This window comes from Narcine bancroftii, chromosome 1, assembly GCF_036971445.1.
Source record: "Narcine bancroftii isolate sNarBan1 chromosome 1, sNarBan1.hap1, whole genome shotgun sequence".
Lineage (NCBI taxonomy): Eukaryota > Metazoa > Chordata > Chondrichthyes > Torpediniformes > Narcinidae > Narcine > Narcine bancroftii.
Genome location: NC_091469.1, coordinates 420,907,279 through 420,934,618, shown reverse-complemented (window position 1 = coordinate 420,934,618; position 27,340 = coordinate 420,907,279). Strand labels below are relative to the sequence as shown.

General features: G+C 38.7%; 1 protein-coding gene across 12 annotated transcripts in view; it reads left to right on the top strand.

The window, feature by feature from the left end:
* Positions 1–27,340, top strand: part of LOC138751597 (tax1-binding protein 1 homolog) — a 244,849-nt gene that overhangs the window by 26,399 nt on the left and 191,110 nt on the right. For all 12 annotated transcript variants that reach the window (XM_069914095.1, XM_069914096.1, XM_069914098.1 and 9 more), the window contains 2 exons: positions 23,774–23,876; positions 24,519–24,706. In XM_069914095.1, coding sequence (XP_069770196.1) covers positions 23,774–23,876; positions 24,519–24,706 — 291 coding nt within the window. The remainder of the gene's footprint in view (positions 1–23,773; positions 23,877–24,518; positions 24,707–27,340) is intronic.

Sequence of the window (27,340 nt, the reverse complement as noted above, 5' to 3'; positions counted from 1 at the left end):
TATCTACTGTATGAAACAGTGAGGCTCTGTTATTGGCATACGTGAGATATATTGATTAGGAAGAGTTTCAAGAAGAGAAACAGATTAGACATTATAAAACATGAAGATTTAAGGTTGAAACTAACAAAATTAGTCCCTCAAATCAACAAAATCTGCAGCCAACGTCAGGGGAAATTTTCCCTCTGAAGTGATGACAATTGTTATGAGCCTAGAGGATCCATAAAGCCAGCAGCAAGACATTCACCAAGACAAATGGTAACTTGAATAAGTTGAATTTAATTACCTTTAAACTTGAAAACAGAATCACACTTTAACTTATCACTATTGACTTAACTAACCTAACTTAACCCCCTTCTAATTCTAAGTACACGTGTATGTAATGAGTGTGTAAGTTCAGAAAAGTTATTTGATTCACAGTCCAATCTCACTTCTCATTCCTCCAAGTTCATTGGTTGCATGCAATTATTCTACTGTGCACAGAATTTAACATTTATGAATTTCACCAGGCTTTGGTGCTTGAAAAGTAAATGGTTACTGCTCAGGAAGGTTCTTGTCGGTTTTCAGAGAGAAATTAGTTGTACGCTGACATCCACAAATTATTTACTTCCATCAGCCACTTCAGTGTCTTGCTGAAGAAACTTTCCCCCTCAGGGTTCTCCAGATGATAACCTCTTTCTTTAGGTCACCACAGAGTGCCTTTTTGTTTTTTTTTCCAAGTGAAACATTAGACTGCCAGTCTTCTCCTCTTGCATGAACCACAAGGGTTTTGACCAGGCTGAACTAAGCACTTTCAACCAGTCTTCCAAATGGGGTTTTCCACAAGCTTGTTGTGTCCCTGTCATTTAGAGGGAGAGAGAAAAACTCTTTCTCTCTGCTTGAAAAAACACATGACCCTCCTGGAACAGCAAGGTCCACTCCAGACAGAATGCGGCTCTAACAAGCTCTTTAATCTGTTACCTGTTTGTAAACAACAATACATTAATGAAGTCTCTTGGGCACTCTCCAAACCTTTTGCAAAGACTGTTGGCCCCAACACGTCCAGCATGAGCAGAGCTCCAGTATTTTAGATAAATCTGTTTTAAAGTGTTTGTATGGGACCTACGTTAAAAACCCTGCCCCAATTTATCTCTCAGAAACATATCTATATTCTATCACATTACAAATTGTATAAGAACTTTGTATTATCATCCAAAAAGCTAAGGTGATCACAAATAGGCAGATAGCTAAACCTTTTCCATTGGAAATGATATCTAGACAAGGATGCCCATTATCACCATTTTTATTTGCATTGGCTATAGAACCATTGGCAGTAGTGATAAGAAGATAGAGATTAAGGGTTTTACGATAGAAGATAAGAGAACATAAAATTAGCTTGTTTGCAGATGATATATTTTACAGAACCATAAAATAAATGTACAATTGGCAGAATATGGTTTGATATCAGGTTATAAAGTCAGTGTAGGAAAGAGTGAAGTGATGCCTATGAATGATGGGGGCTATACATTAAGTAAGCAGGTGATGAAGTTTAAATGGCAAAAGGAAGCAATGAAATATTTAGGAATACCAATATAAATTTAAATAATTTATTTAAATTGATGTTTTTTGTAATGGTAGTTAATTCAATGAAGATTTAAAGAGATGGAAAGACTTACCAAATTACTTTAATAGGAAGGATAAATTGTATAAAGATGAATGCTTTTTCTGAGGTTGCAAATATTTATTTCAGTCGTTACCCATTGCTATACCATCAAAGTTTTTAATCAAGAATTAAGTAAAAGCGTAAAAACTTATTTGGCATGATAAAATGCCAAGGATAACTTTAGAAAAAATAACTTAGAAATTTGATAAGGGAGGATTATAGTTGCTGAATTTTAAAAATTATTTTAAAGCAGCTTAATTAAAATTTTTATCCTCCTGTAATCAAATTGGGGAGAAGACAGTGTGAATACATATTGAAATGAATAATATAGGAGAAACTAATTCAGAACATTTTTTGTATAAATCAAACAAAGAACTTTTGAAAGGAGTGCATGAAATTCATATACAAAGAGGAATTAAGAAATACCAAATAGCGAAGATGATGTTAAAGCAGAATCCACTTAATCCCTTCTTCAAATAAGCCCTTCTTCAAATAAGCCCTTCTTCAAATAAGCCCTTCTTCAAATAAGCCCTTCTTCAAATAAGCCCTTCTTCAAATAAGCCCTTCCTCAAATAAGCCCTTCCTCAAATAAGCCCTTCCTCAAATAAGCCCTTCCTCAAATAAGCCCTTCCTCAAATAAGCCCTTCCTCAAATAAGCCCTTCCTCAAATAAGCCCTTCCTCAAATAAGCCCTTCCTCAAATAAGCCCTTCCTCAAATAAGCCCTTCCTCAAATAAGCCCTTCCTCAAATAAGCCCTTCCTCAAATAAGCCCTTCCTCAAATAAGCCCTTCCTCAAATAAGCCCTTCCTCAAATAAGCCCTTCCTCAAATAAGCCCTTCCTCAAATAAGCCCTTCCTCAAATAAGCCCTTCCTCAAATAAGCCCTTCCTCAAATAAGCCCTTCCTCAAATAAGCCCTTCCTCAAATAAGCCCTTCCTCAAATAAGCCCTTCCTCAAATAAGCCCTTCCTCAAATAAGCCCTTCCTCAAATAAGCCCTTCCTCAAATAAGCCCTTCCTCAAATAAGCCCTTCCTCAAATAAGCCCTTCCTCAAATAAGCCCTTCCTCAAATAAGCCCTTCCTCAAATAAGCCCTTCCTCAAATAAGCCCTTCCTCAAATAAGCCCTTCCTCAAATAAGCCCTTCCTCAAATAAGCCCTTCCTCAAATAAGCCCTTCCTCAAATAAGCCCTTCCCTCCTGGCACAATAATGGGATAGAGGATAAAAGATTCTTAGGTTTTTTTTTTCTTGACTTTTGAAATACGATATAGCAAATAAAACTTTTTTTGTACGATCATTTTTAAATCCGATTTATATATTTTAAAAAATTAGACTTCTGGAACAGAGACAATTTGAGTGTTTAATACTTTGTACATTTATTGAGAAAGTTATTACTAATATGTATATACAATTACAAGAAACGATGCAGAAATAAGAACTTAAAAAAAAAGATTTAAATATGCAAATTCATAATGAGGGCTGGTCAAGATTGTGCCAGGAGCGTGGAAAGAGATTTAAAATGTGCAAATTCATGATGGTCAAGATTATGCCAGGAGAGGGTAACTAATACAATTAATGTTGGATATCAAATGGTATAAAATTTTTTGCACCGATTATACTACACTCTGTATAAATTACATAAAGTCAATTCAAATTGTTCTGACAAATGTTTCCAATGTAACAAAGAAACAGGAACCTTGTATGCAGTTTGGTCTTGTGAAAAAGTGGGAAAATTTTGGGAAGAGTTGAATATATTATTGGGACAAATTATGAAGATACAGATACCAAAAGGTCCCAGGTTATTTTTGCTTCGTGATTTATATGACATTGGTACTAAATTGAAGTTAGACAAATATCAATGAAATTTTTTGCGTAGCAATAGTGGTGACATGGAAAGGTATGGTAGTAACCTGGAAGTCAGATAATTTGGATAAATGGTATATGGAAATTTCAAATTGTATACCATTGGAAAAGATTATTTGTAATTTAAGGAATCAACCTGAGAATTTTTATGATTTGGAAACCATATGGATTTCATTAGTAAGAGTCCATCCACATCGACAATAACACCCACTCCTCCCAATTAATATGTACAGGATAGAATAATATGTTAGGAATATATGAATAGTGAATGACAATAAATTCAGTTGTTTACTCTTTTTTCTTTGGGGGGAAGGAGAATAAAAAGAAAAATTGATATATCATTTTGTATGGTTTTTATTACAATGTATTGTTATATGATGAAGAATTTGTATGCAAATGAAAAATAAAATTTTCAAAAAAAGACTTTAAATTCTCTGGGATCAACGTCTCCAAGGATCTATCCTGGAACATCCACGTTGATGCAATCATGAAGAGAGCTCACCAACAACAATACTTTGAGGGTTTTGAGGAGATTTGGTATGTCACCGAAGACTCAAACTTCTACAGGTGTTCTGTGGAGACCATTGTGGCTGGTTGCATCACTGATACGGCTCAGGACAAGAAAAGACTCCAGAGGGTTGTTAACATGGCCTGCGACATTGCAGGCACCGGACTTCACTCAATTGAGGACATCTACAAGATGCAGTGTCTTGAGAAAGAAGCCCACTTTTTTCCCCAAGGACCCTCACCATCCAGACCATGCCCTCTTTGTGCTACCATCGGGAAAGATACAGGAGCCTAAAGACAAGCGCTTAGCAGCACGAGGACGGTTTCTTCCTTGCTGTGATCACATTTCCGAATGATCAGCGAACCAAACACACTACCTTACTTTAACTTTTGGTGCACAGCTTTGCTTGATCCCATTCTACAGCTTGCATGATATTATGTAATTTGCCAAATTTGAAAGGATATTGCACAATCCCTCAGTTAATGGAGTTAAATATTATTGTGACATCAAAAGCGAACAGGTTTTACAGTTGGTGCTGCTCCCTGAATTTCTTCTGAAGTTGCGTGATGAAGATCAGTTATTAGAAAACCTTTAGTGTTAACACTTTGTATTTTATATTACTCAAGAGTTGCACTAAATGCAGCTGATTTACTCTAACTTGATTGAATTACTTTAATAAATAAAGTGAGTTTAATACATGTTTTATGAATGCACTGTGTTTAGGTTGTAGTGTTATATTTTGATTATAAAACACTTATGTTTGTTAAAGTTTTTTGTAAATTAGTTATTGATATAAGCAGCATTGGAGTTCAGCTTTAAAAAATGTTCAATTTAAATTTTGTTGCATTTTTGTGGAGTATTTCGAGAGATTCTATACGCCAATCGTGGATCCAGAGGTTCTGCTGCAGAATGTTTAAGTGATTTGTAAAGATATTTAAACCAGATTTCAATAATTAAGAATAAAGCAATTTAAAAATGTTCCTGATCCATTTCGTATCAATAGAGTTGCACCAACTTTACCAGCCATGGCTGAAGTAAATCTGAGGGGCTGAATGAGTTGAACATATCAGTATTCTGCAAACAGATTCATTAATCTCAATGGGGTATGACATCAGATGTGCCAGCATTTGATATCCAGCTTGCCTTTGTTTTCTGCATTTTAATGTGCAAGTTGCAAGTCACCTGTGAGGAGGACTTTGCCTCTGGTTTGTGGAGCCACGTGAAAAATTGTGAACATTTCAGCCTATGTATCTTTGATCTACTGGAAAATATTTAAGAAACACTTAAGGAGCTGTTTGGGCCAGGACTTGATCAAGTTTTCATGATTACATTCTGTTTAGAGGATGTTAATGACTGACATAAGGCTGATTAATTCAACATAGTATGGCCAGCTGCTGATTATCATTGTCCTCTGTGGCTCCTGACTGAATAGATTTTGTGCAGTTGTGATTAATAGCATTATGGTTAAAACAATTGCAGCCTTTAGCAGAGATAACATTAAATTTTTAATTGAGTGCTGCATGTGAAATCTACAGGGGAAAAAAAACCTGCCATCTGCTTATGGCCTTTATATGTTGCAAGGGTAAAGAAATTAGTTGCATAACACAGTGAAACCTCATTAGAACACGATTCATTAATCTGCGGTGTCTTATAGCATGGGTGTCTGTGGACCCCAAACATTGATTTTCGGATGCTAGGCTAACAGTGGCTAACAGCCACAAACTAAAAAATGGATTCTCATGACTCATTTACAAGATGTGTATGTTAATATGTGGAGTTTAAAAGTCTTATTACAGGGTTTGAGTCACAGTATTCTGTTTTCCTGCTTCCTGAATCATGACATGCATGTATCTGTTCCGCGACTCGGCTATAACGTGGTATGAAATCTTGGACCCCAACTACTGCGTTCTAACGAGGTTTTACTGTAGTGCCTTAGCAGAAGGAAAACACTTTTGACATGTTTAAACTGTGCTGATTCTTGTACTGCATGTGGTGAGGGTGTTACTGATGAAACCTATATTGTTCATCTATATTTGCTATTGTGGAAAAGATTGTGGGCTGTTGCTTTGAACTACTGTACTGCCTTTGGATCAAGTCGCAAGATTTCAACCTAGCAGGAATAAAGAAATAGCACTTAATGGTTCCAGGTTAAGTAGGTTATGACTCACTGTACTGTGGCCAGAAATATTTGTATATGATCAGTGCATTATACACTTAACAAAGTGTGACAGATTTTTAAAATCAGCATATTGTAAAGTATATTGAGTTCCAGGATCGTATACTAGTAGAATTTTCATTTAGAATGCAATCCATTACTCTTTATCTTGCTATGATAAATTCATTTTTGTATATCTAATAGAAATGACATTATAAATGTGTTCAGTGTTTTTTCACTAGCTGCAAAGTGTGTAGTAATATTTTACCTTGTCAGCTGTCATAGTTTTTCAATCAGTTTATTGTATTTGGAAATTGCAATTGGATTTATTCTGTGGAATTTCAGTTACACCATGGAAGGGTATGATAGGGGCTACCATGAAGAGTGCCATAGATGACTACAAATATCTGTTTAGTATATCATGTTAATTATGTGTAATACCTTTCAATATTTAAAATTCAAAGCAAAATTTATTCATTCATAATGATGCTTTTTTTTTAAATTAGGCCTCTTTGATTTACATTGCTGAAACATTAACAAAAGATTGTGAACACTTGTACCTTTACCACCTGAAAAGGATTTGGGTAACTTTTCATCATCAGGAATGTCAAGCAGAGATCTTGAGTTCAAATTTTTAGATTCTGATTTGTGGTGATGTTGCACAAATTTAGAGTCTGAAATATAAAACCTTGATGTCAAAATGTATGATGGATATTTATTCCTTGTCAGATAAAATTTGCATTGCTACAGTGTCTTAAGGTTATCAATATTTATTGAAATCTCAAAGGTCACTGATTACATGAGTAATCAGCTTTTCTGTTCACTGAATCTCCAAACTAAGGTGGGTAGGTGATCAGTGTTAATAGCAAAAGCACAAATGCTGGAGAAGCTCAGCAAGTCAAAACAGTGTCCTTTATATTACAAAGACACTAGGTGGGGAAAGGAAGGAGGTGATAACAGCAAAGAGGGGGAGGGGATTGGTTGGGTTGTTTGGGTGAAATAACTGGAAGGACAGAAAAAGGGGCAGGGGGAAAAAAAGGCAAGCAGGTGTAATGGAAAGCAGTAAAATTTATATTCATGCCATGTGGCTGGAAGGTGCTCAGATGGAAAATGAGGGGTTGTTCTGCCAATCTGCAGGTGGTCAGGATGGGATGATACACAAGGCCATGGACAGGTATGGGAGTGTGACCTGGAATTGGTTGGTCACTGCGAGGTTGCTGTGGTTGCAAACGAAGTGGAGGTGCTAAGCGAAGTGATCTCCCAGTCTGCAACCAATCTCTCTGAGAATGCCACAAAGGGAGCACTGAATGCAGTAAATAGTCCTCTGGATGCACAAGTGAAGTGTTGCTTCATGTGAAAGGCCTGTTTGGGGTCCCAGACCATGGTGAGGGTGCAAGTAATGCACCTTCTGAGGGCCTATGGGAAGGTGCTGGGGGAGGGATGAGTGCACAAGGAAGGATGAATGGCAGAGAGAGCAGTCACTGCAGAAGGCTGAGAGGGGAGAAGAGGGAAAAATGTCTGGGATCCTGTAGTAAGTGCTGTAAATTGCGGCAGATGATGTGTTGAATACAGAGTATTAGCAGCAACTAAATTCATTAAGTACAATACTTTTCAAATTTTTTAAAATCAAAATGTGTAATTTGATCAGACTTTTGCTGCATGCAAACTGCACATCAGACAACTCTTTTAAAAGTTTAAAAATGCCAGGATAGCTTTGTGTGACATTTTTTCTTTTTTTTAAAAAAAGTAAAAAAAAAATAGAGTTTAAAAAAAAAACAAAACAAAAAAAATTTACAAGAAAGCCATACACAGTACTGATTCCAGAATGTAAAATATGAAATTATAGTACTTGATTCTATGTTAGATTACCTATTCAGCAATGGCTTACCAGCAAAATGTATGATCAAACATAGAGATCTGGAATTCTGTTCATCACTCTGAAACTGGATTCTAAATATCCTTGTTAGCTGATCTCAATGCAAATTGGTAGCATAACCTTCTCGCTGACCAAAAGTATGCTGTAGAAACTCACCGGGTTGAACAGTATCGCAAAAATACATGCATTTTGAGTGTGCAAAATGTAGACAGGTGTCTAAATAAAATAATGGGGTAGGGGCGTGAGGAGCGGTATGGGAAGGAACCCAGGTCCACAAGCAAAAGGTAATGGGTGGAGGGGGATGGCTCTGTAAATGGAAAGGGAAGGGGTTTGAGAGCTGGAAGAAAGGAAATTGGGATAGGGAGGGAAAATGGTGAGTGGTCTTGCAGAAAGAAGTTGATGTTAATGGTTTTTTCAAAAATGGATTCCATAATTGTTGGGAGATGGCAAATTTGGAGAGTAACTGCATAAGAGTGGTGGCCAGAGACCAAGACAAATTCTGATGAGGCTTTTAAGCTATCAAGAATGGGAGACAATTCGGAGAAACGCATATGATTACTGTTTTTAAAAAGAAAAAAAGGCCTGCCTGATTTTTAAAAAAATCATCATGAAACTGCACTATTCTTCAAGACTTCAGCCTGACCTTAATTGAACAAAGAAAAGAATTTGAAGATGTGAAAAGACATTGAATATTTCAAGTTTTTAAGAAAGCAATGATATAATCCCATGACTTTGAGGGTTGAAGTAGCAGAAGGGAACCAGCGGCTAGGGTGTCCTAATCAGAATGACCCACAGTTACCAGGAGTGGGTGTTGCCATGGGAGCCATCCATTAACTAAAGGACTCATGGGATTGCCTTGTGACTTGAAGTTACAAGCTTGTGCAAATACTATAAATAGTTTACACCATTTTGTGTAAATAGTCTCTGTCTGAGAATCGTAGTGAAGAGCACGGTGTTTTGGGAAACCTCTGTCGGTCGTTTCATTACTCTGGGTAACCAAGAGTAGGAGTTCAGTTCCTCATTTAACATTTCTGGCTACGGTTACAACACATTTTGGCGACAAGGACCTTGGATAATTTAATTTTAACAACAAATGTCAGTAACAATAGAACAGCAGCAAGAGAGCTTTGAGCTCATACAATCAAAATTAATGGACCAGCTGTCAGCAAAAATGTCCGTGGCAGCTTTAATCGTTAAGAAAGGCGACTCCTGGCGGAAGGCGTTATAGAACCCAGAAACAGCCCTTGGAGAGCCCAAGTCCTGGTGGTCAAAGGGGGAAGTAAGCAGAGGATTGTCATGGATTACAGCCAGACCATTAATCGGTACACTCAGCTGGATGCCTACCCCCTGCTGAGGATCACCGACATGGTCAATGAGAATGCCCGCTACTGGGTTTTCTCCACGATTGACCTAAAGTCAGCGTATCACCAAATCCCTATCCACCCAAAGGACAAGCCCTACACTGCCTTTGAGGCAGACAGGCGCCTGTACCAGTTCTGCCGGTTTCCTTTTAGGGTAACGAACGTGGTCTCCGTTTTCCAGCAAGAGATGGATCGCATGGTAGACCAGCACAAGCTGAAGACGACGTTCCCATATCTGGATAACGTCACTATCTGCGGCCATGACCAGCAGGACCACGATGCTAACCTGGAAAAATTCCTCCAGATTGCCACGGAGCTGAACCTCACTTACAACAAGGAGAAATGTGTGTTCAGTACCAGTTTCAGGGAAACACTTGAGGTAATGGCAGAAATATTTGGTGAACAAATATCACTGTTCAACATTCAGTATCAGTGTTAAAAAATGACCAAGAGATACCGAAGATTTTGTGGCATACGCGAGTAGGGTAAATAGACAGTGTGAGTGTTTTAAACTCTCTATGCTGACTGAAGACTAGTTCAAGTGACTAGTCTTTGTAGCAGGATTGTGTTTGCACCAAGATGTAGACCTAAGAACACAGTTGCTGGTGAAGATTGAACAGGAATCTGACACGATCATTCGAAAATTAATTGCCAAATGCCAACGCTTAATTAATTTGAAACATAACAGCAAAATGGTGGAAGTGGTGCACTCCTATTCAAGCGGTGTATAGACAGTCAAGTCAACAGACCCTGCTAGACCAAATAAAAGTGTGACCCACCCAGCCAAACCACCCAGCGCCTGTTGGAACTGCAATGAGTAGCACTATGCTCATGACTGCCCGTATCGACAGCAGTATGGCAGTAAATGCAAGCGTCGAGGACATAAACCAGAATGCTGCAGAGGGAAAACACCCGTTAGTTAGCTTCACACACAAAAGTGAAATCAATCAAAGTAACTTTTAAGGTGGCAACTGCCGAATGCAGGAAATACGCGAAGGTGCACATTTACAGCATTCCAGTGAGGCTGCAAATTGATACAGGGTGATATACCCAAATATCAAAGAAAACATGGAAACAGATTGGTCATCCAGAGGTGACTCCAACTGAAAAGATGGCCTGGAGCACTTCTGGGGGGATCCTGGAGTTGTTAGGTTCAGTTGACTGTTCCATCAGCTGAAACGGCGCAGAAGGGAATGGATCATGTTAGTTGGTAAAATGTCCTAACCTCAATCTATTGGACCTTGACTGGATCAAAAGGTTGAACCTTCTTGACTGTCCACTTAATGATATTTGTCAAAAGCTGGAAGTGGCACATACCCCAACAGTGGCAAATACAGCACAAGAGTTGCTGATATAGTTGAAGCAAAGCCATGCACAGGTATTTTCCGGAGGCCTCGGACAGTACACTAAAACAACGGCAAAATTCTGTCTTTTGCCAAATGTGAAACCAAATTTCAAGACAAAATGACCTGTCCCATATGCAGCACTGCAAGAAGTGGAGCATGAATTGAAACGGCTGCAACATGGAGTGATTGAATCAGTCAACTACTCATCAGGGGCTGCACCTATCGTGGTGGTGAAGAAATCTAATGGATCTATAGGTCTGTGTGCTGATTTTTCAACTGGTTTTAATGCAGCATTGGACGACCATCGATACCCACTGCCATTGCCTGATGACCTTTTCGTGAAACTGAATAGGGGCAAATGCTTTGCAAAGATCAACCTAGCAGAGGCATATCTACAGGGGGAGGTTGATGCTGAATCCAGAAAATTGCTGACCACAACACGCATTGAGGACTGTTCAGATACAGACGTCGACCATTTGGAGTGAAGACTGCTTCAGCTATCTTTTAACAGATAATAGAGACAATGCTGAATGGTGTTCCGGGAGTTGCAATATACCTAGATGATATCCTGGTCATGGGAGTACAAGCTCACAAATTGTTTGATCGTTTCTATTGCGTTTTGTCCCGCGTCAGAAACTATGGATTTTGATTGCATCCAGAAAAATGCGTATTTTTTATGAAATCAATGAAATATCTAGGTTTCTTAATTGATGAAGATGGACAGCGACGAGATCCACAAAACACTGATGCTATCAGACGCATACCTGCACCCACAGATGTGATCACGCTACATTCATTTTTGGGTCTTGCGAGTCATTATATTTCGTTCCTGCCAGAGATGCATAAACTCCGTGATCCACTCAACAAGCTTCTTCCACAGGGTAGCAAATGGAATTGGACTTCAAAACGTCAAGTGTTGTTTAATCAAATTGAGACAATATTAAAATCGAACCTTCTTTTGACGCACTTCAATCCAAACTTAGAGATTGTTGTATCTTCAGATGCATCGCAGTCTGGGGTGGGTGCAGTCATCTTCACATATATTCCCAGATGGGAAGCAAAAAGCCAGAGCGCCCGCAGCAGGCTCTCAAACCGCTGCAGAGCGTAACTATGGGCAAATTGAAAAGGAGGCTCTTGCAATTGTTTTTTTGCAGTGAAGAAATTCCATAAAATGCTTCATGGACGACAATTCATTCTCTGACAGATCAAAAGCCGCTATTAGCAGTATTTGATTCAAAGAAAGGAATTCAAATTTACACTGCAAACCAACTGCTAATATGGGCAACCGTGCTTCTTGGGTATAATTTTAAAATTAAATACCTACTGACTATAAGTATCGGACATGCTAATGAATTGTCGCAACTCGTTAGTGAACAAGAAACAGCCGGAAGATATTCTTGTCGCGGAACCCTCTGTAGAGGCAGAAGTCATCCAAGTATTTAAAGATGTTATTAACTCACTGCCTGTTGCAGCAGAAAGAGTCAGACAAGCAACCAATGAAGATGACATTCTTCAAGACATAATGTGTTACCATCTTACAGGGTGGCCAAAGACTTGTCCAAGAATGGAAATTCAACCATTTTTTTTAAAAGACAAGGATCATTAACAATCTCTAATCGCTGTCTTTTGTTTGCAGTAAAGATTGTGATACCACAAACTCTGCAATCAGCAATCCTAAAACAGTTTCACAGGGGACATCCTGGAACAAATTGAGGAAAAGCCCTTGCACGAAGCTATGTTTGTTGGCCTCTGATGGATGACCAGATTGAACAACTAACACAGTCATGTATCAGATGTGCCTCGGCTGCGAAATTGCTTGTCAAGACTAATTTATGTTCCTGGCCACAACTGAGCAGGCCATGGAATCGCTCCATGTAGATTATGCAGGACCAATTAATGGGGAGTACTAGCTAATCGTAGTGGATGCATACTCCAAATGGCCAGAGATCATCAAGGTAACCCGACCAACTGCATTGACTACAATTATGGAACTACAGTCCGTGTTCAGTTGTTTTGGTGCTTCTACAACATTAGTTGCGGACAACGGGACGCAATTCACGGCAGCCGAATTTGATTTATTCTGCAAACAATATGCCATCACTCATATTCCCTCACCTCCATACCATCCACAGTCCAATGGTCAGGTAGAATGCTTTGTGGATACATTCAAATGGGCTCTAAACAAAGCCAAGAGGGAGGCTCCAATGGAGGAGATCTTGCAGACATTCTTGTTAAATTACAGGATCACTCCAAACCCACAAATTCCTGGTGGCCCTTCACCTGCGGAAAACATCTTCGGTAGGAAAATTAGAGCACCATTTGATTTTATTTTCCCACAGAAGTCAGAACTTGGACACACAGATTTGTACATGGAAAGACCATTTAACTGCCGGCATGGATCAAAACAAAGAACGTTTCAGGATGGGCAATGTGTGCTGGTGCGAGACTACAGGGTGAAGTCGGGTGAGTGGCAGCTAGGGAGAATCCTGAGGAAGATCAGGGAGGTTTTCTATCATGTGCAGGTTGGACCGGACAGGTCAACTAGACATGCCAACCAGTTGCGACCAACCGAATATAATCTCACTTAGACATCGGAACAACTTATGACAGAGTATTTAGAGGTGGTTTGGGAGGAATTGTTAGAGCAGCTTGCATACACACATTTTAAAACACAGAATATTTGCAGGACTTTTGCAGAATGCTTTTTTAACAAGGCAACAAAATATTGACAGCAGCTTGCCTGGGAGAGCATGTGATCCTTTCAGGCAGTGAGAAGAGTTTTTTTTATCCAAGAGGGAAGGTGTGAAACAGAGAGGAGAGAGACAGAAATCAGTTCCAGAAGGAAGGCTGCCTGGTCAAAAGAGAAGACTGGTGGCCAGAAAAGTGTCCTGAAATAAAGAGGATCATCTGGAGAATTCTGAAGGGGACATGTTTCGTCAGCAAGACTGATTGAGAAGGAATCAGTTGCAGATGTCCTGGAAAAGCTCTCTGTAAACCAGCAAGAACCCTCCTGAGTGGTAACCATTTGCCTGTTGAGCACCAAATACTGGTGAACTTTGTTAATGCTAACTTCTGTGCACAGTACAAGAATTGCCTGCAACCAAAGAACTTTTCTAATCTTAAATATACATTACACACACCTGCGCTTAGTGTGTGGGGGTGGGGGGGAGGTTAAGTAGGTAGGTTAAGTAATAAGTTAAAGTTCAATTCTGTTTTCTTGTTCAATTGTAATTAAAAACTACTTTTGTTTAAGTAGCTCTGTGTTGTGGTGCATATCTATTGATGCTGGTTTTTGGGGTCCTCTGGACTCCGTAACAAACTCAATTTGGATGCTCTGTTGAAAACCTTTGAACTGCAGAAACCAGTGACCAACCAAGAACAACCATCAAAGGAAAACAAGATTTTTGCCTGCTGCACAACAGGAACCTGTACAAACTGTGATTGGGTTGGTCACTGGTTTCTGCAGTTCAAAAGATGGCGTTAAAGGGAGTGGTCTTCCTCGAGGTTCCGTGGGCTTTTTTTCAAGGCTTTCGGTGCTCTGTTTATGTCACCATCTGGACAGGGAACTTGTTTTTCTGAAAGGGGAAGGATTACTACTATTCAAAGAGTCAGATTTTATTGTTAAAATATTGTTTTTAAAGAAGAATATGGATACAACATTAAAATTTATTAGTTTTAATGTTAATGGATTAACAGCTGGTGAAAAGAAAATGGGTCTTTGCATACCAAAAAAAGGCTGATCTTACCAAATTGAGACATGGAAAATTGAAAAGAGAATGGGTAGGGCAAGTAATACAGTCTTCATTTGGATCAAAAACAAGAGGTGTAGTGCTTTTAATTAGTAAAAATATACCAATAATAATAAAAGTAACATTAATGGATCAAGCTGGAAGATTCATAATGGATGAAGTCTTTGAAGGATATATTTTTTTTAAAACTGCAGGGGAAGACAAAATATAAGTATCGGAGGAGATTTTAATTTTTGTTTAGATCCAATAATGGACAAATCAGCAAGATCCACAACAAGGGCGAAAGCTGCAAAAATGAATGATCATTTATTAAGAATTTAAATTTAATTTATGTCTGGAGGTGGCTCAACCCTTTAGAAAGAGACTCTTTATTGTATTCAAGGGTACATGATTCACATACAAGGATTGGCAAGACTTATCAGACCACCCTCCATTAATGTTAACTATAACAATAATGGAAAAGGAAGAAAGTATGTAGAGATGGTGTTTTAATGCTACAATATTAAAGAAGGATTTTTGTGAATTTATTAAGAGGCATATAGGAAGAACATTTTCACAAAATATTTCTGCTACTGACAATAATTTTCTAATATGGAATACACTTAAAGCTTGCTTGAAGGGACAAATTATTATGCTAAAAATCTTGAGAGAATATACAAGAGAATTAGGTTTAGAGAAGGATATAACAAAATTGGAAAAGGTTATCTTGTATCAGGAACACAAGTAAGATAGAGAAAATTAGAGAATTTTCTTATTTTCTAATTCTAATAGAATTATAGACAATTTAAAGATTTGTTGATGCCTCTTTTGATAGATGTGTTGGACCAGGCAGTGGAGACCCAAACCCTCCCAGAAACATTTTCAACTGCTATAATTACAGTGCTACCGAAGAAAGGTAGAGACCCACTAAAAACCTCTTCATACAGACCCATATCACTTCTGAATACAGACTATAAAATTGTAGCAAAGGCAATGGCCAACAGACTGGGTCAATATTTACCAACATTAATACATACAGATCAGGTAGGATTTGTTAAAGGAAGACACTCTTCAAATAGTCAAAGTAGATTATTCAATACAATGCATACTGCAAATTAAAGGTTGAATCCAAACATAACTATTTCTTTAGATACAGAAAAGGCATTCTACTAACTAGAATGGTCTTTCTTATACAAAATGTTGTAAAAATTTGGTATAGGCATAACATTTATAAATTGGATAAGCCACAAGCTAAAATTATAACTTAATAATCAAATTCAATCTATTTTTCATTTGAGTAGGGGTGTCTTCTATCACCATCATTATTTATTCTAGCTGTTGAACCTCTGGCGGAGATTATATGAATAGATCCAGACATTAAAGGCTTCAACGTTGGACAGGAAGAACATAAAATTAGTTTATTTGCTGATGTGCTATTATATATGTCTGACCCAGCTGAATCGCTGATAAGATTACAAACAATATTAGAAAAATATGGAAGGATATAAATAAATTTGGATAAAAGCAAGATGATGGTATTACAGAATTTTGATTATGAAAATACCAAAAAGGCAGTAGATTTAAATAAAAGAAGGATGAAATTAAATATTTAGGAATATTTATATCCCTCTTCTGGGAGAGGGGAAGAAGATTTGCAGAAATGGAAAGATCTGCTGATTACATTAAAAGGAAGGGTAAACTGTACAAAAATGAAGGTAATGCCAAGACTACATCAACTTTCAATTGTTGCTTATTGTACAAACTAAAAATCTTTAAATTATTACATAATTGTATAAGATGATTCATATGGGAAAACAATCTTCCAAGTATTGCACTGGAAAAGTTAACATTATCTGTTGGCACAAGCAAGATTTTTATAATTTTTCTTTGAAGAAAATAGTCCCCTTCATGGACTCGAATTGGACTGAATTCAATAAGAGGAGACAATGAAAAACTTTAGAGGTTGAATGTTAAGTCAATAACAAAAACTGATAATCCTATATTAATGTACATGATTAGAATATGGCAAGAAATAGATTAATGTATTAGCAGAAAAATGCAGGACACTGAGGACACCATTATGTAAAAATATACTACTGCCTATGAACTTGGGTAACAAAATATTGAATTTATGGTATGTCAAAGGAATAAGATAAGTTGATTATTATACGGAAGGATCTCTTGCGTCTTTTGAACAATTAAGAAATAAGTATTGGAGTAGCTAATGGGACAATCTTCTGCTTTTTTTCCAGTTTAAATCATTCTTAAGAGAAAGATGGGGATTTGGCCCCACCTGAAGTTAGATGAAACGAATGATTTGACTATGGAATACACCTAAATTTATATCACTCTCAAATGAAAGTGCAGATCCAGGTTTACAGAGATCGAGAGAGAGATGGGAGTTGGATCTAGGCTTCTCAATAATGGAAAGATGCTGGTCTGATTGGTGTTTGGATAGTATGATGTCAATTATAAATGCAAGATACAGATTAGGGCGATATAATTTTTGACCCAATTATACCTCCTCACAGAAATTACTTCAATCAAAATCAGAAATGTTAGAGATGTGTTTTATAGGTAGAATAGAAATAAGAACATTTGTACATGCTATGTGGTCATGTGTGAAGATGAGACCTTGCTGGCAGGATATTATTGAAATACTAACAAAGATAATGGGTGGCCTTTGCAGACGATCCAGAGCTTTATCTTTTGGGCAATTTTATTGAAATAAATAATAAACTAACCAAATTCTAAATTTCATTTGTTAAAATAGGTTTAGCAAAAAATGTGTTGTGATTACTTGGAAGTCTGACTTCCTTCTACAGATAATATGATGGAAGACAGGAATATAGAAAAAAATAACATACAGTCAAAAAAAATAAATGATGTATTTATAAAAAATGTGGCAACCATATTTGGACTATGTAGGGGCCCAAATATAAAAAGGTGCTATTATTATAAAAATATAAGTGGCCTCCCCATTGAAGATTTTCTTTTTTAAACCCAATTGTAAGCCCTAAGGGTGTACAGATTTATACTGGGAAGAGGGAAGGGGTTGTTTTGTAAGAAAAAAGAAAGTTCTATACATACTGATATATTTTTATTTGTATGTTTTGAAAATGGATCCCATGCTCTCCCAAGCAAGCTGCTGTCAATATTTTGTTGCCTTGTTAAAAAAGCATTCTGCAAAAGTCCTGCAAATATTCTGTGTTTTAAAATGTTCTAAAAATTCCTCCCAAACCACCTCTAAATACTCTGTCACAAGTTGCTCCGATGTCTAAGTGAGATTATATTCGGTTGGTCGCAACTGGTTGGCATGTCTAGTCCACCTGTCCGGTCTAACCTGCACATGATAGAGAACCTCCCTGATCTTCCTCAGGATTTTCCCCAGCTGCCACTCACCCGACTTCACCCTGTAGTCTCGCACCAGCACACATTGCCCATCCTGAAACATTCTTTGTTATTATTAAATGGTCTTTCCATGTACAAATCTTCGTGTCCAAGTTCTGAATTCTGTGGGAAAATAAAATCAAATGGTGCTCTAATTTTCCTACCGAAGATATTTTCCACAGGTGAAGGGCCACCAGGAATTTGTGGGTTTGGAGTGATCCTGTAATTTAACAAGAATGTCTGCAAGATCTCCTCCATTGGAGCCTCCTTCTTGGCTTTGTTTAGAGCCCATTTGAATGTATCCTCAAAGCATTCTACCTGACCATTGGACTGTGGATGGTATGGAGGTGAGGGAATATGAGTGATGCCATATTGTTTGCAGAATAAATCAAATTCGGCTGCCGTGAATTGCGTCCCATTTTCCGCAACTAATGTTGTAGAAGCACCAAAACAACTGAACATGGACTGAAGTTCCATAATTGTAGTCAATGCAGTTGGTCGGGTTACCTTGATGATCTCTGGCCATTTGGAGTATGCATCCACTACGATTAGCTAGTACTCCCCATTAGTCTACATGGAGACGATTCCATGGCCTGCTCAGTTGTGGCCAGGAACATAAATTAGTCTTGACAAGCAATTTCGCAGCCGAGGCACATCTGATACATGACTGTGTTAGTTGTTCAATCTGGTCATCCATCAGAGGCCAATAAACATAGCTTCGTGCAAGGGCTTTTCCTCAATTTGTTCCAGGATGGGAGCAAGGTAGACAGCAGCAGCGAGCTCCAGAACCCCATTTCTGATGGTAGAAACACAACCGCTGAGTTTGAGTCTCCACCTGCTGTGGCTGTCGTCAGCCTCCTTGGTGGAGTGGGAGAAAGATGAGTCACTGGGCATGACGCAGCAACGAGGTCAAACGACGTCCCGCCATATTGCTTGGCGTGCCACAGAACATCTGGATGGGTTGATAACTTGTGTGGGTTGCTGAAGTTGTCATCTGCCAGGAGAAGGCAGATGTCTTGCAGCATCTGCTCTGAGAAACATCTTCTCAAACAATAAACAGGGCCTATGGCTGTCCATTAATGCCAGCATGTTGTCCATACGGGTAGCTGGCATGTGTTCGTCCAGGCCGTCCATGTGGAGCAACCGTGCCGCTTGTTTGTGGAGGGAAATGCCGAAGGTGCAGATAAGGAGCGCATTAATTGCCTCATACCTGTAGGCAGCTGAAATACGAAGTTGATGATTTGTCCAGCATCTGCAGTGAAGTGACCATGTTGTAATGTCTTATAGAATCTGTGGTGAACTGCCTGACCTAAAACTGGGATTCAGCCTGTTCGAACCAGATTGGCGGTTGTGAGGTCCAAAAGGTTGGCAGCTGTGTTAAAGACTTTAAAGACTGTGTTCTCTGCGCTCATGTCAGTCATTGTGGGGTCCAAATTGCCATTTCGGACCATCGGGGTCACCACTGTAGTCAGTGTGCTGTGAGGCAAACAAAAAAAACCCACATGGAAGCTGTAAGCTGAACCAACCAATTGACTTTACTCCTATGCTCCTCCCCGTCCCTCCCCTCTGCCATTTTGTTTGGGTGACTACCTCCATTTTGCTTATATTTTGAAGGGCTCAAGCCCAAAATGTTGGTTATGTATTTTTATCTTTGCTTAAAAAGTACACTGTCTGACCTGCTGAGCTTCTCCAGTACTGCTCTTACTTCAATCATGGTGTCTGCAGACTTTTGTATTTTACAATGGTCCAACACACATTTCTGATGAAATGAAAACTTAGATTTATTTCCTTATAATTCAGAATAACTTGTTTGTACTCACAGATGTATTTCTTTTTTAAATGTCTAGTTTTTGTACATTTTCTATATTTGCTGATAAATTGACAAATAATTTTAAAATGTACAATTTAAAATCGTAAGTGTCAACATGCCTATTCCGTTAAACTCTAGTTTACTGTTTTATTGTAATAAGAATGTTGATGAGGTGTTGGTATGTTATTTCGTGCTGAGAGGTCTGACAATGTTAACTTGGTGTCTATCCTTTCGTGGAAGATCTCCATATTTCCTGAACTAGCTGTTGTCATTGCCTCTTAACTCTGTAGCTGGCCAATGTGGTTCGGCATGTGCTGAACTGTATGCAGTTGCAAGTTGCATTGGAATTCAAAAACATATTAAATGATCCTGTGGGGGGGGGGGGGGGTGAGGGAGAGAGTGGCCGTCACCTAACAGCAGTGAATTTAAGACCCACTATATTATCTGCATGAAAGATTACTATATTTGAGTCTAAATATCGTAAAGGAGCAGGCCACTACAAAGATTGAGGTCAGAAACGTGGAGTGAAGGCTGGGATTCAAACAAGGCTGAAATGCAGGTGGCTGAGACCTCCCCTACTGATCAAGTCCAGTCACTGCAGAATAAAAATCATTCACCTGAGGACAAGACTACTCTACCAGAGACAAGTAAGACAAATCTCAGTTGCTTGCTGCACCGAGACCTGGCTAACAGAGAACCAACCAGACACCACTATCTGACCAGATGGTTTCACCATCCATAGACTGGGTGGGAACTCAGATTCTAGGGAAGAGTTGTGTGCCTTTTCATTAATACTGGATGGTGCATGGATGCTAGATTTATATTGACCTCCTGCTCTACTCCTTAGATAAAATCTCAATTTAAATGCAGACCCTTTTACCTACCCTGAGAGTTCGCATCTGTGGTTCTCACTGAAGTTTCCATCCCTCCTGATGTCAATTACAATCAGGCACTTGTGGAGCTGCATGTTGTAGTCAGTAAACAAGAGCTGGCCCAGTCCAACACACTTCAAATCTTAGTTGGTGACTTTAACCAGATCTGTCAAGAAAACGCTGCCTAACTACCACCAGCATGTAACCTACTGTACCAGAGGTCCCAGCACACTCGATCACTGCTACACCAAGATAAGGAAGGCGTACCGTTCTTTCCCGAGAACCTGGCTGTGCTCCTTCTGCCTTCATATGGACAGAGTCTAAAAAGAGAGGCTACAGAGGCAGGACAGCTAGAAAGTGGTCATAGGAGGCTGAAGTAACAAGCGTCAATACTGGTGCCCAAGAAGAGTGCAGTAACCTGCCTTAATGACTATCGTCTAGAGGCACTTACATCCACAGTGATGAGGTGCTTTGAAAGGCTGGTGATGAAGCATATAAGCTCCTGTCTGAGCAGTGACATAGATCTATTTCAGTTTGCCTATTGTGGCAACAGGTCTAAGGTGGATGCCATTTCACTGGCCCTACACAGAGCCTGGACAGCAAGGATGCATACATCAGGATGCTCTTTATTGACGACAATTTGGCATTTAACTCCATCATTCCCTCAAAACTGATCAGCAAACTCAAGACAGGGACTGAACATACCACTGTGTAATTGGATCATGGATTTCCTCACCTCAAGACCACAATCAGTGAAGATTGGTAAGAACTTCTCCTCCACAATTTCCATCAGCACCAGAGCACCACAGGGCTGTGTTCTTAGCCCCCTGCTCTGTTCACTTTGCATCTATAATTGTGTAGTGTAGTATGACAATAACGCCATCTACAAATTTGCCGATGAGTCTACATACAGGATGGAGATTGAAAGCTTGGCTGAATGTTGCACTAACAACAACTTTGCACTCAATGTCACCAAAACTAAGGAGCTGATAGTTGACCTCAGGAAAGGAAAGTAAGGTATACAATCCAGTGATCATTGGGAGATCAGAGGTGGAGAGGGCACATTAGGTTCTTGGGAATCACATCTTGGAGGATCTTTCCCAGAGCCAACACACCAATGGCATCGTGAAGAAAACGCAGCAGTGCCTCTACTTCCTCAGGAGTTTGTCATGACCTCAGAAAGCATGCCAAATTTCTACAGATGTGTGGTGGAAAGTGTGCTGACTGGCTGCATCATGACCTGGTATGGAAATACCAACACCCCTGAACGTAAAGCCCTCCAAAAGGTAGTGGACGCAGCCCAGGACATTATAGGCAAAATCCTCCCCACTATTGAGTACATCTGCAGGGAATACTGCCGTCGGAGAGCAGCCACAATTATCAAAGATCCACACCATCCAGCACACGCTCTGTTCTCACTGCTGCCTTCAGGAAAGAGGTATGGGTGCCACAAGACTCACACCATCAGGTTCAGGAACAGTTGCTTCCCCTCTACTATTAGACTCCTCAACAACGAACTCAATCAGGGACTAATTTAAGCACTTTTGTGCACTTTATTAATTTTCTTTGCTCTTTCTGTATTGCACAGTCAGTTTGTTTGCATTCATTATCTGTTTACAGTTCTTTTGATTATTTACATGTTCAAGTTGTGCAGTTAGTTTTTCCACTAGCAATTGGTGGTAATTTTGCTGCTCCTGCAGGAAAAAAGGAATCTTAGATGTATGATGTGTGTATTCTGACAATAAATCTGTGTTTGAATTAATTTTCCATTTTCTAAACTAGGCAATAAATAAATTCAAAATGAGAAAGTTGAATGTTCATTTTGGAGAATAACCTGTTGAATTGGCAAGCATAATTTTTAAAATTAGGTATATAGGTTGATCATAATAGTATGTCACAGTCAGCACAGACAAACCACCATGTCAATGATGACCATTGTGTTCGCATTTTATAAGATTTAGCTATAGCCTTCCATGCCTTGGTGGTACAAGTGGATATGACTTAAATGTGGTGATCTTTGCTTCACCATCTTCGTCGGCACTTGTGTTGGGCAAGTACTTGCATTCTCTTAGACAGCATCAATAAATGAAATAAATTGAAGCATATATGAGGTTTAGAATCTAAAATATTGACCTTTAAATGCTACACTTTTATGAAATCCTCTCAGAACATAATGCCTGGAGTTAAACATTGCAGCAAGGGATAAACAAAACCTCTGAGTACATTATGTATCTTGTAGTGATTGCAATTATTGTTGATTTGGGGTTTATTTAAGCTAAAGCTTTCATGTTCAATTGAAGACCAGTTTTCTTTTGTAACTGAATGATAAGATAATAAGAATTATTTCATAATTAAATATGGAAGAAAATAATGTCAGTTTAAATCACTCAGCTGCATCACCAATGATCCTTTGTTAGCAAAGCTAAAATAATTGATTGAGTGCATTATTGATGAAACTTTACCTACATGTAAGGAGCAATGAGTTATTCATTACTTATGATTTTTTTTAAATTTGCTTTGCTCTTGTTTGAAAATACATTGTCTTTGAGATTATTTGAGTAACAATTCTTAATATATTTTAAACAGCAATGAAGAAAATGTCCTTTTGAATATAAATTGGATTTTCTCTGAACATTGAATGCGTCATGTTTCCCTATTAAATAATGTTAACCGCAGTTGTCCATAGTCTATCTCAGCATACTTGTCGTATCATTACCTGTCACCATGATTCACCTGATATTTTGATTAAAAATGTTAGCTGTATTGGTTAACTTACTTGTGTCAAACTAATTTCTATTTTAAAGTATTTGGGTTTTTTTTTACATTGACAATAAGGCAAAACACCTTCATAAATAGACTTTGACACTAAAACAAAGTAGAATAATTGCAACGGATGTTACAATAATCTTGTAGCGTAGCTACGAATGAGTGTGGAAGGAAGACACACACGAGTTGACGTCCAAGACTGATTTATTGCACTGGCAGCTCCACTTGTATGAACCACTGGCGCTGACATCAGGGCCCCTCGGGTTGACCAGCGTTCCTGCCAGAGCTCCCTATCTTCCCTCTGTGTGGAGGTCATCTGAGACGAGGGAAGGTATCACCCCCAGTTCCGCATGGCTGCAGCATTCATTGGCCATTTTGTGGGCCAGTTCACATCTCCGTGCACGGGCCGCTACAATCTAAGAATATTGTAAATGCTCATTGTTTTCATTTTTTAATCTGCAGGTTGGCTGGAGTACTGCTCGGGATTACTACACATTTCTGTGGTCTCGAGTACCACAAGATTATGTAGAAGGAATTTCATATACTCGTCTTGTGGTTTTCCAAGGTAGGCCAAGTTGCCATTTGTTTATCAAATCTAAATTATTAAAACATTACTAATGTATCACAAGCAGAATACTGTGGATTGCAGAAGATTGAAATCAACACAGGCAATTCTTGTACCTATAATGACACAGAAGCTATTTGGCCCCATTGGCCCATTTTCTCTTCCTTATTTCCCTGTACCCATGCCTGCCTTGCACATGCCCACCATTTATCTTTTTTGTTATTAACCTGCACAGAGGTCAATAAATCTGCACCAGTTGCCAATGAACCTATCAGCATTTCTTTGTGATGTGAGAGGAAACCAAAGTACTCAAAGAAAGCCCACACATCATGGTGAAATCTTGCAACTTCCCAAGACAATAGCCAGAGTTATTTAAACCTGGGTCACTGGAGTTGTGAAGAAGCGGAACTAACTGCTGTGTCAGTGTGCTCTTTTTTTGATATGTCTAGCTCTCCAGGTATTATCTGTGGAGAAATTTTACTCGTCTATGTTACTTGTCCATCCTTTATTTAAATTTTTTCCTTGATTTGAAGCAGTGAAATTAACAATAGTAACTGTATAAAACTGCATAGATTGTGACATTTTTGTAAGGTTAGTTGAAGTTTGATATTTATTAAAGATGAATTTTAAATCTTTTAACAGGTTATTACCTTCCAAATGATGATGGAGAGTTTTATCAATTCTGCTATGTAACACATAAGGGAGAAATCAGAGGAGCAAGTACACCTTTCCAGTTCCGTGTGCCATCTCCAACAGATGAACTGCTAACCATGGAAGATGACACTCACTCTGACATGCTTGTGGTGACCACAAAAACTAACTTCCTTGAGGTAGAATATCTTTGATTTTAGTGTCTTGTGTGTAGAATCCTAAAGGTTGTTTCCTAGTTATTTTGGTTTACTGATTCCAACTGAAACAGCTGCAGAAGTACCTTGGGAAGCAGGCAGTGCTGGGCTAGAGAGAAAAAAAGATTGAGACTACCTGGATTTGATTATGTCAGAAGATTTACAGTGGGGGAAAAAAGTGTAAAGATCAGAGCAAGTTTGAAATTTTATAGAATTGTACAACATAAAAACAGGCCTTTTGGCCCAAATTATCCATGCTGGAGAAGTTGTCCACCTGAACTAGTCCCAGTTGTCTGCATTTGGCCCATATTCCTCCAAACCCTTCTTATCCATGTACATGTCTAAATATATTTTAAACATTGTAATTGTGTCTGCCTCTCACTGCTTGGTCCATGTAGCCACCACACATTTGTGTGAAAAGATTAAAAGGTTTATTTTAAATTCCTGTGCCCATTCCTCCTTTACCATAAATCTATGCCATCTAATTTTAGACTCGTGTAACCTGGGAGAAAGACTCTGGACTATTCATCTTATTGGTAACTCTCGTGATTATATTTACCTCTGTGATATCATCCCTCAGTCTCAGATAGTCAGAGGAAATTGTTCCAGCCTCTCTTTGTAATTCAAGCCGTACATTCTTAGTGACACCCTCATGATCTTTTCTGCACGTTCTCTAGCTTAGTAATATCCTTTTGTAGTGTGGCCAGAACTACACCATGCTCCCAAGTGTGGCTTCACCAATGATTTCTACATTTGTAATATGATGTTCAAACTCCTATATTCATTGTCCTAACTGATGAAGGCAAACATTCCAAATACCTTCTTAACTAACCTCTTTACCAGTGTCCCCACTTTACGCAAGTAGGTATCTGTATCACTGTTTCTGTTTTAGTCTTCTATTGTGTCCTATTGTGTTTTAACTGACCAAAGTCTAACAAATTAATTTTCATGTGCCATTCCTTGACTCGTTGCTCCATTTGATCAAGATCATGTAATCCTGGACAACTTTCTTACTGTCCATTACAACAGCAATTTTGGCATCATCTGCAAATTTACTTTCTATGTTAACAACTTTTAATTCAAGTTGTGGATCCAGCACTGATCACAGTGTCACACCACTTATCACGGGCTTCCAATATGAAAAGCAACCCTCCACTGCCACACTCTGACAAATTCCACCACAGCAATTTTGTATCCAATTGGCCAGGTCATTCTGGATCCCATTTGATCTAATGTTCTGAGCTAGTCTTCCATGTGGGACTTTGTCAAAGATCTTGCTGGTCTATATAGACTATGCATTCTTTAGTCCTCTAGGTAATCTATTTTTTAAAAAAACTATCAAACTTGTGAGCCACCATTTCCCACACACCAAGCCATGCTGCCTGTCCATAATCAGTACTTGCCTTTCCAAATGCTGATAGAATCTGTTCTTCAGAATCTCTTGCATAACTTTCCTACTGCTAATGTAAGGCTCACCAGCTTGTAATTCTCAAGTTAAAGTTTGTTTCCATCTGATTGTACCAATACAAGACTATATAACCATAGAATATTATAGCACAGAAACAGTCCCTTTGTCCTTTCTAGCCCTTGGCAAACAATTTTTCTGCCTAGTCACACTGACCTGCACCCAATCCATAGCCATCCATACCTCTCCCATCTATATACCTGTCTAAATTCTTCTTGAATGTTAAAATTTAACCTGCATGCATTACTTCAGCTGACCTTCCACTGTTCTCTGAAGAATTTTTCCCTTGTGTTCTCCTGAAACTTTTCCCCTTAATCTATGTCCTCTGTTCGTATCTCATCTACCTTTAGTGGAAAAAAGCCTAACTATATTTACTTGTTCTGTTCCCCTCCTAATTTTAAATACCTCTGTAAAATCATGCTTCATTCTTCTACGATCAGGGAATAAAGTCCTAACATGTTTAACCTTTCCCTGTAACTCAGTTCCTGAAGTCCAGGCAACATCCTTGTTAATCTCTGCACTCTTTCCTGTAGTTAGGTGACCAAAACTGCACACAATACTCCAGATTTGGCCTTGCTAATGTCTTGTACAACTTTACCATAACATCCCAACTCCTATACTCAATACTTAGATTTATGAAAGCCAATATGCCAAAAACTCTCTTTAAAACTCTATCTAGCTGCAACTCCACTTTCAGGAAATTATGTATCTATATTCCCAGATCACTTTGGTGATCTCACTTACTCTTCAGTTCCCTACTATTTACTGTGTATGTCCTTTCTTGATTTATCCTTCCAAAATTTAACAAGCACCTTGTATTTCTCTGCATTAAATTCCATCTACCATTTTTCAATTGAATTCCCCCCCCCCCCACCCCCCACCAAACAAAAAGCTGGTCTAGATTTTTAAATCTAAATTTAAAATATAATTTCATATTTAAATATAGACATACAGGAAATTTCGACCCATGAGCCCATGACGGCCAATTTACACCCTCCCCACCCCTGGTATGTATCGAACGATGGGAATAAACTGGAGTCTCCGGGGAAAACCCATGCAGACACTGAGAGAACGAACAAACTTACAGATAGTGCAGGAATTGAACCCTGGTCCCGATCGCTGGTGCTGTAAAGGCATTGTGCTAACCGCTACAC